The sequence below is a fragment of the Cibotium barometz genome, chromosome 49, assembly GCF_041138505.1.
Source record: "Cibotium barometz isolate CiBa-2024 chromosome 49, ASM4113850v1, whole genome shotgun sequence".
In the NCBI taxonomy this organism is placed as follows: Eukaryota; Viridiplantae; Streptophyta; class Polypodiopsida; order Cyatheales; family Cibotiaceae; genus Cibotium; species Cibotium barometz.
In genome coordinates this window covers 17,906,517-17,921,761 of record NC_141094.1, presented here as the reverse complement: position 1 = coordinate 17,921,761, position 15,245 = coordinate 17,906,517, and the positions used below count along the sequence as shown (strand labels likewise).

The 15,245-nt window shown below is 39.9% G+C and overlaps 2 protein-coding genes and 1 pseudogene across 51 annotated transcripts in view; 1 reads left to right on the top strand and 2 right to left on the bottom strand.

Moving 5' to 3' along the window:
- Positions 1 to 716: 716 nt before the first annotated feature.
- Positions 717 to 2,242, bottom strand: LOC147610369 (uncharacterized). The gene is made up of 3 exons (XM_086786566.1): positions 1,936 to 2,242; positions 879 to 1,660; positions 717 to 791 (listed from the first exon to the last, which is right to left on the bottom strand). The coding sequence occupies exons 2-3, from the start codon at positions 1,512 to 1,514 to the stop codon at positions 717 to 719; spliced, it is 711 nt and encodes a 236-aa protein (XP_086642692.1). The 5' UTR covers positions 1,515 to 1,660; positions 1,936 to 2,242.
- Positions 2,243 to 3,985: 1,743 nt separating this feature from the next.
- On the bottom strand, positions 3,986 to 4,713 carry LOC147610368 (uncharacterized; annotated as a pseudogene).
- Positions 4,714 to 10,416: 5,703 nt separating this feature from the next.
- The window catches only part of LOC147610367 (uncharacterized), an 80,102-nt gene continuing 75,273 nt past the window's right edge, over positions 10,417 to 15,245 (top strand). For 21 of the 50 annotated variants that reach the window (XR_015264000.1, XR_015264001.1, XM_086785953.1 and 18 more), the window contains exon 1: positions 10,602 to 11,031. Coding sequence is in view for 48 of the 50 variants with exons in the window: in XM_086785953.1 (XP_086642079.1) it covers positions 10,759 to 11,031 (273 nt within the window). In the remaining 2 variants the exon portion in view is untranslated. Of the gene's footprint in view, positions 11,032 to 15,245 lie in introns of all 50 variants that reach the window. The other 29 variants (XM_086785981.1, XM_086785969.1, XM_086785980.1 and 26 more) reach the window with 3 other exon arrangements.

Genomic DNA, 15,245 nt, shown 5'->3' with positions numbered 1-15,245 from the left:
CTAGCTAAATGATGTCAGCTCTGGATGGAGGACGGTCCTAAATGCCTATCTTTTAATAAAGAAATTTTTTGATATTCCTGATGTAAGTGATGTTTGTAACATAGACTTGCATAATCAAACGTAGCTATAATGTCCCTAACAAAGCTTTTCTCTCTGTGTACAGAAAATAAGTTTGAACAAATATGCTCCCTTGCACGTAAAACAATTCAGGATAAAATCTGTACAAAGAATTATTTTGGCTGTCCATGATCGTGCAAAAGAAGAGATCAAGAGGGTGGATGAATTTACAAGGGAAGCTGCAGAGAGAATACGTCAGCGAGATGAGGAGCAGCAAAGACAAGTCGAAGAACATGTGGCTACCCTGAATGATTATGAGACAGGCTGCAAGCGGAGGTGGATGAGTGGGTGGACTCCAGGAGGCAGGTCAAGCTGCAGGCAGAGGGGGAAAGAGAAGAAACAGTATGGGAAGAAATGGAAAGGCTGCAAGAGGAGCAAAATCGATGGCCCCCTCTCAGTCCCAAGCACAGTCAACCTCTCAATCACACGTCGCTCCCGTGCCCCTGACTCTTCTTATTGGCGTCACTATCATTAGACTTATATTTACATTTGTAACATTAACATTAATTTTGTAAGAGACCTGACATTGTTTTGTAAGAAAAAAATCTTTCATATATACAATTGCTTTTAGAGTTACAATGTCTCAATACTGTCATCATTCAATGATTAATCAAGTGAATAGTATGAGAGACAGATTCTTTACAGAAAGTCATTTTCTCTTTTCGCCTTGGCACCTGTAAAAAAAGGGGTTTTGTTAGTGTTATATTACATAATGTTATGCACAGCATACTAAATGGTGAATGTAAATATAAATGGTTTACCTTTTTAGAATCAATTGTAAATGTATAATCTTTTGGCAATTGTTCAATCTCCTCATATGTAAGGTCTTCTCTAATTTGAGAAAGAGATGTTTTAGATAGTGTGTTCAGCATTGTAAGCAATTTCCCTTCCAAATATATCTCCATTACTAGAGGCATATTCTCGGGATCTGACTCCAAATCTTGATCTAATGGAACAAGGTTGCCATTAACATAATGATATCTGGTGTAGTGAAAAGTTGCAATAAAGTTTTGAGAGCCAATAATGTACTTGTAAACTATTGACTTCTTCTCCAAAACAGAAATGATGCCTTCTGTCTTTCTCATGTCCCAACCATTGTCCAAAAAGTCCAGTGCCTTACTTGACTTGCAAATAAACATTGTTGAAGTATTTCTTATTTCTTCATCAAAGAAGAAGTCAACAAACACTTCGATAGGCATAAAAATAGTAAGCTTGACATTCTTTGTTGTTGCAACAGATGCCTTAAGAGACTTCTGTATGTCGTGATACAACCTGATCCTGTAACTTTCACTAGTTTGTGAAGTTGGCAATGGCCAATCTTTGCTTCCAAATAATGGGAGGGGTAATGGAGTCAAACGACCCCATCCAGAAGATGTGCTTGGTTCTAAGTACTGCATATCATAGAAAAATATGTTGTGGTCTGCAAGATCTCTATGAGTTCTTCCTTTGTAAATTTGTTCTCCTACATATGCATGGAAAGCATCAAAAATCCCACTTATACTCTCCACTGGTTGCCAGTCTATCCTATTGGATGTATAAATATCTGCATAAATATGTTGTGGTCTGCAAGATCTCTATGAGTTCTTCCTTTGTAAATTTGTTCTCCTACATATGCATGGAAAGCATCAAAAATCCCACTTATACTCTCCACTGGTTGTATAAATATCTGCATAAAACCAAATGATTAGACATTTTTAAAACAACAATTAGACGCTTTTAAAACAACAAGGAGACATGATTGAATGGATAAAAAATTACATAATAATAACAATTAAACACTTTTAAAACAAAATAAGCTTTGACTAAGATACTACTCACAGTTGGGACGATATCGTGGAAGACCAGGAGGAAATTTTTTCACCCTCAATTCTACATGCTAGAAAACATGTTGTATTAGTACCTCTGCCACACGCTTGCTCGATTCACATACCTTGAACTCTTTAACTTGTCCCTTGAATGGCTCCACAAATTCATTAGTATTTCTCCTCTTCCTCTTCCTTCTCTGTAAAAGTACCCAGCTCCCGATTGTAATTGTAGATGGTATCCATGTCCCATCGTCCGTATTATAACTATTGAATACAGTAATAGCTGAAATGCTAGTATGAGGCTTTCTACAGGTTGCCATTTTGTGTAGCAAAAGACACACGGAAGAAGAAGACGAGAGCTTAATTTGGAGAAGACTTAGAAAAAGAAAGAACGACTATGTTAGAGACAAAGAAGATCAGAGCTAGTTTTGGGGAGAAACTTAGAGATTCTCTATCATTAACTACCAATACCATATTGGGGAATTTGGGAATTTCCTAAGTCCCACTTTGAGAAATAGACCTATTTTTTGTGCATTTTGTATAGAAATATTTGTATTTTTATAGCAAACCGAAAAGTTTACCTTATCTATGAGAATAAAGCAAATTAAATGTTGAAAAAATAACTAGAAAACTATAGAGTATGTGTGTTTTCCTAAGGAATTTCTTCTTTACTTCACTTTATCTTAATACATGATGCTTGGACATCAATGCATTCTCTCTCTCTCTCTCTCTCTCTCTCTCTCTCTCTCCAACCCTTGACCTTTGACTACATATGCATAGTTGCCAGACAATATAATAGTATGGTTATAATTCTGGTTAGCTCTTTCTAGTAAGTTGGAAAGAATATGTATGTGTGGTTAATAGTCTCGAAAAGAAAATCCCAAAAAATATTACTTAGAATTATTTGAGATCAAAGCACACTATATTCTTTTTGTCTATATTTGTGCTGAATGTTTCTAAGTTGGAAAAAGGATATCTACGTTACCCTTGAAAATAAAAATCAAAACAACAATAATGAGACTAATTTGAGATTTAATATATCTAGTATACTTTGCATTCATACTGCAGTCATTTAATATCAAAGCACAGTTGGTATATTTTTTCATCAAAGCCCGTTCTCTCCATCAAAATATAGTTAGAATATCACTCTTCCACGATGATCTTGTTTACAAAACAATCAAGTCTTCTATGAAATCACAACCCAAAAACCTTGAGCTAGTCTCCAATGTTGAAAGAATTTATAAACACCAAGGTATAAGTTAGAGACATGAATGTATTGTTGCCTTGTCACATCATTTTTGCGGAAGGTAAAATTCTAAAGTTTTTTAATGAAGTGTCTAGCTACATGACCACAAGATACTTCATAAAAGCATATTTTTGACCATGTGACCAAAGATCACAAAAGACAATATTATAGGACTATTGAATTAAGAAGCAACAATGCATATAGTTGCAATGAACATTTTAGAATATATTTCCATACACACATGCTACAACACTTCCACACTAATATGCATATAGGACATATGTGTAGATCATACTTAGAAAAACATATTTTAAGAGGAAAAATATTCGACCATGTGGCCAAATATCAATAGACACCAACTTGACACCTTTGATAATATGAGTCATACCAATATTTCAATCAAAGCAGTGCAATTGCAATTGGCAAAAGCATTGTAGCTATATGATACAAAAAAAATTCTTCCTATATATTTGACCACCATGTGGTAAAACATCAAAAGATCCAACACTTTAGACAAATATTTGGATCAAAGTAATGCAATTGGAATTGATTCAAGCATTCTAGCTACCATACAAGAAATTGCTTCTTCCACTATACAATATACTTGAAAATAAAATTCAAAACAACAATACTGAGACTAATTTGAGATTTAAACTTTTCTAGTATATTTTGCATTCATGCACGCATTCATTTAATACCAAAGCACAATTAGTATACCTTTTCATAAAAACACATTTTCTCCATCAAATTACATTTAGAATATCATTCTTCATTGAGGAATAGTGTTCTCATTGACAAAAGTTAGAGATAGAGAGGTTCAAACACCTGAAGTAGCCTTCAACCTCTCTTTCATAATAATATTTGCTATGTCTTGGCTTGATTCATCCACACCCTCCGGCGGTAGGTGAAGAGCTTGAGCATCAATGGGAGCAACCTCTTGAGCACTTGTAGGTGGGTTGGCGCTCTCATGGGCTCTCCAACATGCCGCTTCAATCTCTCTTTGCTCTTGACTATTGCACACCACTGCAATAGTCTTCATGCGATGTTCCAATGCGAGCTTTGATGCAACACCACATGAGAATATATCACATACAACCTCATGTGCATCATTGAATGCCTTGATTGTAGCCTTGATGACCTTCTTTTTCTTTCTAAATATGGCCTTTGCAATAGTTTGTTCTTCTTCAAGCTCTCCATCCTTTCCTTCTTTGTCAATGGCTTCAATGGATTCATTATCCAAAATGCATGGCTTGTTGGAATTTCCAACATATCGATCTAGATTGATGAAGCTTTTCTCCATGGTCACAAGAGTGTCAACACAACAAATGAATCCATGGCCCCAAAAGCAAGACTCTTGATCATTGGTAGGAAGTCAACACTTCCAACTTGCATATGGTACTTGCATGAAAGATTCTCAAGGGCCTCCTCCATAGCTGCCATTTGTTTGAGGTTGAGAAATGACAACAAAATGAATTGTTTAGGCTCACATGTCATTTTTAACAATGTGAAGACCACCTTTCCAAACATGATAGAATCCCATGTCATGCCCCCAACTCCATGTGCCGCTTCTAGGACAACCACACCAATGGTAATATGATCTTTATACACATTGTATATAAGATCGAATGCCTCAAGGTTGCACCCCACAATATATACTTGCCAAGGTAAGCTAGGAGCATTTAATTTCTGAATCCATGGTACTATTTATCATCGTGTTGGTTCTGTAATACCCGATGAAACACGAGATGTGGCTCCTCGATTTGCCCAACTATATGTGTACGATACAGAGCATGAATTGAGAATAGACCTCATAGGATGCCTTCTTTAAATTGTAATGTACTTAAGAGGTTGCAAACAATGATGTATGGATATAATCTGTATGCCTGTGCTCTTCGTACAATGAGAGAAATGTTGCAGTCAAGTCCACATGCAGATCTGAGAATGGTCATCTCACTGAAGCGCGTTCAACTTCAAGGCAATACTTGGTTCCTACAGGAAGTGAGGTAGTAGCTATCATGCCGGATCAAGGGGACGATTTACATGTGGGGCATAGAGATATTCAAATAGTGTCGCGCACAGGCGCTATAAAAAAAATATCTAACCTGCACCGTTTGTATATGCCTCTATTATATGTTCTTCTATTTCCTCGAGGCGAGGATGGTTGGCATGTTGGAATTCCACTCAATGGTAGGAATAGACAAGGTTTAAATGAGGAGACAAAGGCCGTAACTCAACAGTAATATTATGCATATAGACTACAAATAAGGGAAGATACAAATGCACGCCTTTTGCGCGGTGGTCGACTATTGCAACAATACATTGCTGATGCATATAGTAGCATGGAAGAATCTAGATTAGTGTGGATACGCAATAATCAGAAAGCATTGCGTGCTGAAGTATACCAAGGTCTTGCAGATATGGCTAATTAAAGTGATGGGGTCAATAGAGTCTCTGCTGGGGGCATTGCTGGGTGCAGGGTAGTTCTACCATCTTCATATACCAGGGGCCCTAGATATATACATCAATTGTACCAAGATTCAATGGCAATTGTTAGGAAGATGGGTAAACCTGACCTGTTTATTACTTTCACTTGCAATCCTAAGTGGGATGAAATAACCAATGCCTTACTGCCTGGTTAGGTTCCCCAAGATCGACTTGACTTGACAGCTCGGGTCTTTTATGAGAAACACTAGGACATGATGCACTTATTGGTGAAAAAAGCAATATTTGGAAAGGTGTTGGGATTTGTGTCTGTTATTGAATTTCAAAAAAGAGGCTTGCCAAGCACATATATTATTGATATTAGAAAGTGGAAGTAAGCCGGTGGAGATTGCACACTATGATATGTTGGTATGTGCTGAACTTCTTGATAAGGTGATGTTTCCTGCGTTGCACACCATAATTAGTCATTGTACAATGGGAGGTGCAAACATCGGTACCCTCGAAATTTTTGCGAGACTACTAGAGTTGATGACAATGGATATCCAACTCATGCGGAGAGACGATGGTAGTTTCATACAGGTAAAGGATCAAAGGGTGGATAGTCGATGGGTTGTTCCATATAACCCTTTTTTGTCTATGAGATACAAAGCCCATATTAACATTGAAGTATGCTCTACTATTACTGCCATAAAGTATTTGTATAAGTATGTATACAAAGGACATGATAGAGCTACTATAGAGTTGCAAGACTCACACGGGGTTATTAATGAGGTTAGTCAATATTTGGATGCGCGGTACGTGTCTACGTCAGAGGCATGTCGGTGCATATACCAATATGATTTGCATGATGAAAAGCCTGATATACAAAGGTTGCATGTCCATCTCCGAATGCAGAACAATGTGATATTCAATGTTCAGGATGATTTACATGACGTGATTAGTTGACAGAAACCAAAGAACATCTTTGACTACGGATGCAAGTAGCCTACTATATGTTGATTTCCCTTGCAAGTGGGTGTGGAATTCAGCTTCGCGCTCATGGACTAAAAGGAAAAGGGAAAATGTGATCGGACGTATGTATAATGTTACTCCGAGTGTAGGTGAGCAATATTACTTGCACATGTTACTTACTATGTGCAAAGGTTACTTACTATGTGCAAAGGTTGTAAATCTTTTGAGGATTTACGAATGGTGAATGGACATTTGTATCCCTGTTTCAAGGCTGCATGTGAAGCCAAAGGAATGCTAGAGAGTGATGAGGAGTGGTATATGTGTCTCCAAGAAGTTGCATTTCAGAAAACAGGATTCCAGCTGCGTTAATTGTTTGTCATTATAATGGTTTTTTGTGAGCCTATATCCCCTTGACACCTTTGGAATAAATTCTCCATCGAGCTTTCAAATGATTTTTTCCATGACTTGTAAAGAGGTGTACATATGTTAGTGTTTGTCATTCTATAGCAAAGAATCAAGCTCTGTTGCAAATGCAAGACCTCTTACAACACTATGAAAAGCTCTATAGCAAAGAATCAAGCTCTGTTGCAAATGCAAGACCTCTTACAACAGTATGAAAAGCGGTTGCATGATTTTGAAGGGTTGCATGTTCCCAATAGATCAAGTATTGCCAATGTCAACAATGGTTTGCTGATGGAAGAGATGATGTTTGATTCTGTTGAGCATACTGATTTGTTCGTTTCCATGGAAAGGAGTCTAAATAGTTGTTAATCAAGAGCATTTGACACTATCCTTAAGGCTGTTTCTTTGAACCAGGGTGGTATTTTTTTCCTTGATGGACCAAGTGGATCAGGCAAAACCTATCTTTATAATGCCTTGCTGTCACGATTATGTGGAGAGAATCAAGTTGCATTGGCATGTGCATTATTTGGAATAGTTGCATTGTTGCTTTCAAATGGTCATACAACGCACTCACGTTTTAAAATTCCATTGGTGCTCAATGCTTCTAGCACATGTGGAATTAAAGCTAAGAGCCCATTGGCGGAGGTGTTGAAGCTTGCAAGGTTAATTATTTGGGATGAGGCTCCAATGATGCATCGGTACGCATATGAAGCACTGGACAAGACATTGAAAGACATTATGCAGAGTGATTCAATGTTTGGTGGCAAAGTTATGCTCTTTGCTGGTGACTTCAGGCAAATCTTACCGATTGTGCCAAAGGGATCGCGTGAGGACATTGTTGATGCAACGTTATGCCGGTCACATATTTGGAGATATGTGAAAGTTCTAAAGCTCACCCAAAACATGAGGGTTAGACAGAGTTCTTATGATTGTATGGAACAAGAATTTATCAAATGGACATTACAAATTGGAGACGGCTCTATAGGCCATCCAAACAACGAAGGCAGAGTGGTAATACCACCACGAATGTTGATCCATGGGAACTCCATTTTGAGTTTGGTAGAATGGGTATACAAAGATCTCCAGAGGGTGGAGGAATATGGATGCTTCTTTAAAGACTGTGCTATACTTGTACCACCAAATCTAGAGGTTGATGAGGTTAATGAACTAGCCTTGAGTGCATTGCCCGGTCTTGAAAGAGAATACCTCAATGCTGATTCAGTTGCTTCTTCCGAGAATGACGTAATATTGTACCCAATTGAGTACTTGAACAGTTTGAACTTGGGTGGTGGTTACCCTCCTCATCGCTTGATTCTAAAGATTAATGCTCCTATCATGCTACTCCGTAATTTGGATCCTCGGCGAGGACTTTGTAATGGTACCAGATTGATATGTAAGCAATTTCACTCAAAGGTGATAGAAGTAGAAATCGTTACAGGTACCAACATTGGAGACAAGGTCTTTATTCCTAGGATAACATTCATACCTTTTATGCTGCAATTGCCTTTTGACATGAGAAGGAGACAATTTCCTGTAAGGTTAGCCTTTGGTATGTCAATAAATAAGTCCCAAGGACAAACATCGAGTGTATTGGGACTTTACTTGGCCACACAAGTATTCACGCATGGACAATTGTACGTTGCTAATGTCACGTGTTAGATCATCTGATGCAGTGAAAGTGTGTGTAAATCATTATATAGAACAGGAAAGCAGCATAGAAGGTTCAACTAAAGTCTTCATAACCAATGTTGTCTACAAGGAGGTCTTCCAAATGACTTAAATTAGGATGTAAATTTAAACTATGCCCAGAAGGCAGAGAACAAGCTATTGATATATAGCAGCTTACAAACGTTAGAGACTACAATCATAGAGATATTTGTATCAATGAAAAAAATGTTTCCAATGATGTAACATGTGCAATCTATGTTGATTTTTTGTGCAATCTTTCACATTGATGTTTCTCTCTTTGGTATTATTGAATTCATGTGTATAAATCTACTTGCATTTAGCTAAAGATACCATGTAGATCCACAAAAGAGAGTGTCCTGTCTTTGCTCAAGAGGTGGTTCTAATTGTTGAGCTGGCGGACGGGTGTTGGTGAGTTCCTATTTGTTTTGAACATTTGGATAAGCAAATGTTTACTTTTGACTTGCTTTTATTTATTTTTCTTGCTTGGCACAAAATACTAAACATATATATATATATATATATATATATATATATATATATATATATATATATATATATATAGAGAGAGAGAGAGAGAGAGAGAGAGAGAGAGAGAGAGAGAGAGAGAGAGAGGGAGACCTTAAAGTGTTATGTAAATTATTAGTGTTGTGAGTGTTATATTTGATATCAGGGGTATATTTCTTAGGATGGAGGCGGCAAGGAGATCATTTTCATTTATTTACAGTGATGGCCAAGATATTGAAGGTAATTATTTTTGAGATTGCTATAATTCAGGTATTTTTGTTTTCCATAATCTATGTAATATTCATGGCTGAATTGTAGACCCTCCATTTTGGGAAGGACAAGCAGCAGCATTTTTAATTATCGAATTGTTGGAGAGCACCGATGTTTTATGGTATATATAGAAACCTGTTTTTTATGTAGGTTTTGAGTTTTGTTTGATGAATTTATGTTGCTATTGATACATTCTTTTCGCAAACAGGGAATATCTTTATTTTTTAGAACCAAAATTATTGTTGGGTTTGTATGGTCGAGACCCTTACAAAACGAGAGCTTTGGGCTCCTAGGAATTTACAGTCTGAGATTACAAAAGATCGCGGATCAACTTCATGTACATGTAATCTTTGTGGACTATGAAAAGCCTGATAGGTTAGATTTTCGAGTCATAGGCACTGGACAATACATAATTTTTCGGTTTGTTGTCTACAAGCCTGTTCAAACCCCGTTCGCGTCAAATATTGATCCACCGAATGAGTTCTGTAAGGTTTTGTTGTTTTCCTTCTTTTTTTTCACGAAAAGTTTATCTTTCACTAGCTAATGTTTTTTTGTTTAATGTTTTTTTGCCAGATGGAGGTGAGGAGTACAGGCTTCCAAGGAGAGATAATCCAGTTGTCCGAAGATTGTTTTAAAACTTTGTTCAGGTGTGTTCAGATTGTCAACATTATTTTGGATTGAAATGCTGGCTGTTTATTTACGCCAAGTTTGGTGCTTTATTCAATGAGATTAAATGCTTTAGGAGTATATATATGGCAATCATTATGTGTTTATATATAGGTTGGCAATCATTATGTGATTATCTAAGCTTCAAATATAAGGCTTATCCCTACTTATCCTTCGAAGATGAGTGTTTTTTTTTCTTTCAATTGTTTGGAGTTAGAAAGCAAGAAAAAAAACACACCTGTACATGCCATCGCTTTCGCAATGAGGGTTTGAACCCATGATCTTGGGACTCTAAAGCAACACCTCTCTCTACTGCACTGATTTGTGATCGACAAATAAGAATACTCATGCCGGTCAAGGAGGACGGGTCAAGCCACTAGTCTCCATAATCTTCTTTGAAAATAGCTTTTATGACCCTTGTTTTGGATGGCTGTTTAAAAGGGTAGTGGTATCTCCTCAAATTTCGTTAATCTTTCTTAATTTGGCCAGACTCAAGTAGCTCCTTTGGGTTTTTGAAGCAGCGTACTTGTGTTGTGGAGATCAGGTAAATTTTTGTGGAATTGGATACCTCCAAGTGCAATTTAGGGGATCCTGCTCTGCTCAGCGATTACAACGCAACAAGCGGGTAATGACTCTTACACAAGCAGCCGATCGGCCACAGCTGAGATGATGGCGGAGTACGGGCGTGAAGGGCCTTCTTACAATGCGGCGTCGGAGTATCACGCGCAAGGGCCACGGGACCCTGCCGCCTTCCACAGGCCTCAACGCAATTTCTCCGAGGACGCGTCCGCCTTGGCAGATGCTCTGGCAGGGATGGAGATCGCTCAATCGGGCAGAGGAGGGCAGCAAACGCCCGCCTCCAACAAGGAGCTTGTCGTTCACACCATCGAGACGGCAGCCTCCGTCCTCAGAGATCAGGCCTCCGCTCTGCGAGACCAGGTAGTGCTGCATCCTTTCTCTCAAAGTATGCTGATGATTGCCTTGCTGCGATTGCCGTTTATGTGGATCCGATTGGTGAGCTAGAGCCTCTAGTCATCTCGTAGAATAAGAAAAACAAACCAAACTTTCAAGTGAAATGTGTGAACACCTTGAAAGGAAGGCTCAGTGCCTTCATCAGACTAAGATTCTCTAGCATCTCTTCTCCCTCATCGAGTTTTAATCAAGACACAACATGCTGATGTCTCTTTTGACATTGAAAAAGGATAAACAGAAGTCAATACTCTTTGTGAAGAGGTTGCAAGGGTATACTAATCGCTTGGTGATTGAGTTGAACATGCTGTGGGTCCAGTGACATGTAAGGTGATGATCCAACCAAGAAAGGTGATGATCCAACCAAGAAACACAAACTAATAAAATAAGAGTTTAGTATCATTACTTGCTGAATTTGCTAATATTTTCACCATCATGGATAATTTGGTGAGATAAGAGACCTTATCTGCACTTCTCCAGTATTAGTTTGTTTCATGGCCCTACTTTGCTCATCAGCCTGGGTCTATCGAATCCCCTTCCTAATGTTTTCCCTTCCCCCTCAGTTCAAGGGGCCAACCTGATCTAGGGCAAAGGGGGGCAATTTAAGTACACCACAAGACACTACCAATTATTATTTTTTATCAAGGCAAAGTTGCAAATATAACTGGGAGATATCCTCCTTTTGGGCAAGTTCAATGCATGACAGCCGGGATGCAAATGCATATGTGTGCCTTTCATGCAGACTCAGTTATGCTTGCAGAGATAGACCCTATGGTGTTGGGGCTAGTGTGGTCATCATAGGACACTGGGGGCACATCCCTTACTTATTCGACACCCCCTCCCCCACCTCTACTAGTCTATTCACCACATCCAATTTCACCAAAACCCTATTGAAGTTGCTTAATGGTAGAGCCAAGGACCACAAATACCTCCACACGAAGCATTTGGCACAAGGATCCACCAGCTTGGCTCCTATCCTTGTGCAGATCTTCAATAGGGCTTTGTGTGAAGGCTTTTCCCTCTCCTAGACTTGAAACACCATTGTTTCCATCCATAAGGTTGGAGACCCCATGGACTCAAATAACTACCGGACCATCATGATTGGCCATACCTTGGCCAAGATTTATATGGGCAGTAGTGGGGGTAGAGATTGTGACTTTGGCGGAGAGACACAGACAAAGAGCACGAGAACAAGTGGGCTTTAGGAGGAACTATTTGACATTAGATCGTATCTTCACCCTCATGGCCTTAGTTGAGGAGGCTAGGACACACTAGTAGCGAGTTTAATGTTGCTTTGTGGACTTGCCAAAGGCCTTTGTCTCATCTCCAGATCATGACTTCTTGGCCGTGTACATGATCTCCACTTTTTTACTTGAGATGATATGGGGAGTAATGACATTATATGAGTCTGTGGGCGACAGGTAGGGTTTAGACATCAGGGGGGCTTTCTAGAGAGACTAGCAGCATATTGGTGTCAAATAGTGTTGCACACTCTCTTTGACGCTCTTTGGGCTTTATATTGATGAGATCTCATGCTTCGTTGACTCATTGCGTGGTGGAACGGGCTTGCAAGTTGCCACTAGCACAAACGATGATACTCATCCTCCTACATGTAGGTGACATAGTTCTCATCTTCGACTTACCTAAGGGGTTGCAACAACACCTGAGTGCATTGCTGGCCTTTTGTGATGAGAAGGACCTCATGGTAAATCTTGGGAAGGCCAAGATTATGCTCTTTAACACCTCCTACCCGGTTGCAACTAGACATTCTCACGTATTGAGGAGATGAGGTTGATGCAGGAAACTCACAACAATTGGTGCATGCACCCATGACAATGTTAGCACATAGGAGACTGCAAACCAGCAGTACCCCCACGGGAGGGCATGGTGAGCATTGGGCAGGCTCTCATCTCCACCCCACCACCCCTCCCCAAAACAACGGGCCCCTCGCTATAACTTAGACAAGGTGCCACCATACCCTATATATGGCTCTTCAACTTCCTATGTTTCTGCATATGGGATAATCGAACACACCTTCCAGATATGTGTGTGTGTGTGTGAGAGAGAGAGAGAGCATGTCTTGATATAGAGTTCTACACCCACTATTGGGCACTGATGATGTTAGTGGGGATGTCGTAGTATCTAGTCCATACTATGCATAATGGAGTTGATAGTTATATAGTCTTGTGGGTTGACTATCATGAGTATATAACATGCACGTTCCTAAAAGGTGAATTTGTGGATTCATCTAGGTATATATATAGATAACCCAAGAGGAGCTACGCAATTTGCCACTCCAACACCCCCCTCCAATTGCACCACATGAATAAGGAGAAGAAGTGGCCCGAGGATCCATCATACCTGCCTTGATACCATGTAGGAAACCTATAGCATTCGGGGCATGCTTCCACGGCAATGCCAACACATGGGAGACTGCAAACTAGCAGCACTGTTACGTACCTAATACTAATCCTCGGAATTAGGGCCCAATTTGGCAAGGTTATGGAGTCGTGAGATTAGGAAAAGCAGGTGGATATGGGTTGCTAAGGTTCATGATTAATAAATCCATGTGACATGGCTATTTATTGGTTATTTATAGTAGCATTTACTACTATATAAGTGAGGCATGGGTTATTATTACTATAACTAGCAATTGGTCGGTGCTTGTCATGGACATGGTGGATCATAGATAGTCTTGCCGAGGGCCTGTATGGGCTGGCTTTGGTGCTATGGGACTCTAGGGCTGATTTGGCACGGATCCGTGGGAGGGAGGTTTAGCCCCTGGCTCGGGGAAGGTCTACCGACGCGGACCATGGTTGGGTGGTGAGCTTGCTTGCACCCTTCTATGTTGTTTGTACTAGTCTTGTGTTTAGCCTATAATTTAGGTGATTTCCTGGGAGGATCTTACAATTGGTATTAGAGTGAACCTAAACATGGAGGTGGAAAAGCAAGGTTTGCATGTCTCATGCATGGTTGCAAACTTGCAAGTATGTCAAGAATCCCAGGTATTTTTCTTGTGGTATTTGCTAGGGTTTTGATCTTGGCTGAGAAGGTATGGTTGTGCATGAGAGAGGGTGTATGCACATAGATGTGGTGTCCATGGTGCATGTGTAGGCTGCTGCAGTTGTGTTTGGTAGGCATCCAAGGGGTAGAGCCCCATGTGAGATGACGAGCACACACGCATGGAAAGGGGCTAGTTCGGTCATGGAGAGCAGTGGCAGATAGCAGCGCGCAGCAGGAAACCCTGGACAGCAGGCCATACTTTGTACGGACTGCCATGTGGCAGCCGGACAGGGGCTGTGCTGGCCCATGGGTGTGCTGCAGCATAGTTCAGCTTGCCTGCAGCAAACTGTAATGGTGGTGCTGGGCGGCCTTTGTGGCTCGATGGAGTTGGCATTGTTGAGCACTTGGGATACATGTAGTGTGGATTCAATGAGTGGTGTGGTCGAACATGAGACCAGAGAGATTCATGTTGCTTGTAGGAAGGCCCAGACGATTGATGGGTCATACCATGGGCCAGGCTTGTGCCTGCCATGGCCCCCCCATCCAAAAATGTACTTAGAGGGTTGTGGTGATGAGGCTCAATACAAGTTTGTGAAAGGATAGTGTTCATAACCCCTGTATATTTTATGGGTGGCATCATGCATGGGCATTGGGCAAAAGGTGTGTCCATGTAGAAGATTCTTCTTGTGAAAATCTACTTTCTCTAGCACTTTTCATTATGATTTCTTTGACTCTCACACATGGTTTTAGATAGGGAATTTTTTGTTGATGTGTAACGAGGCTAGTCGACAAGGCAGGTGTAAATGAGGTTGGGTTGTCCGAGAATGGAAGAATTTGGGACACCCCAATTTGGAAGGTACATTGGTAAACCACATACGATGGGTGGCGGACATGGTTGAATGGATGGGGAGAAAAGGGCAGTGCTAGAAGCAAAAATACATGAGAGAATAAAAAAAGCACGAAATTCCTATTTTTGATAAAAATGTTTTTAAAGGGGCACTCCTATGTTTTTTTAGCAAAAGCATGCATGTGCAGCCCTGTTATGGAAAAACATAAAAAATGGGGGGCTGCTTTTAATGGGCACACATCTGAACAAGTAAAAAAAATCTTACACTGCTTTTTTGAGAAAAAAGCATACACGGCCTTTTTTGGGAGCACAAAGTGGGTGTCTTTTTTGTATA

Coding starts and splice junctions, on each gene's coding strand:
- LOC147610369 (XM_086786566.1), bottom strand. CDS start 1,514: ATGCAGTACTTAGAACCAAGCACATCTTCTGGATGGGGTCGTTTGACT. Junction 792..878: donor TTACAATTGATTCTAAAAAG/GTAAACCATTTA, acceptor CTTTTTTTACAG/GTGCCAAGGCGAAAAGAGAA.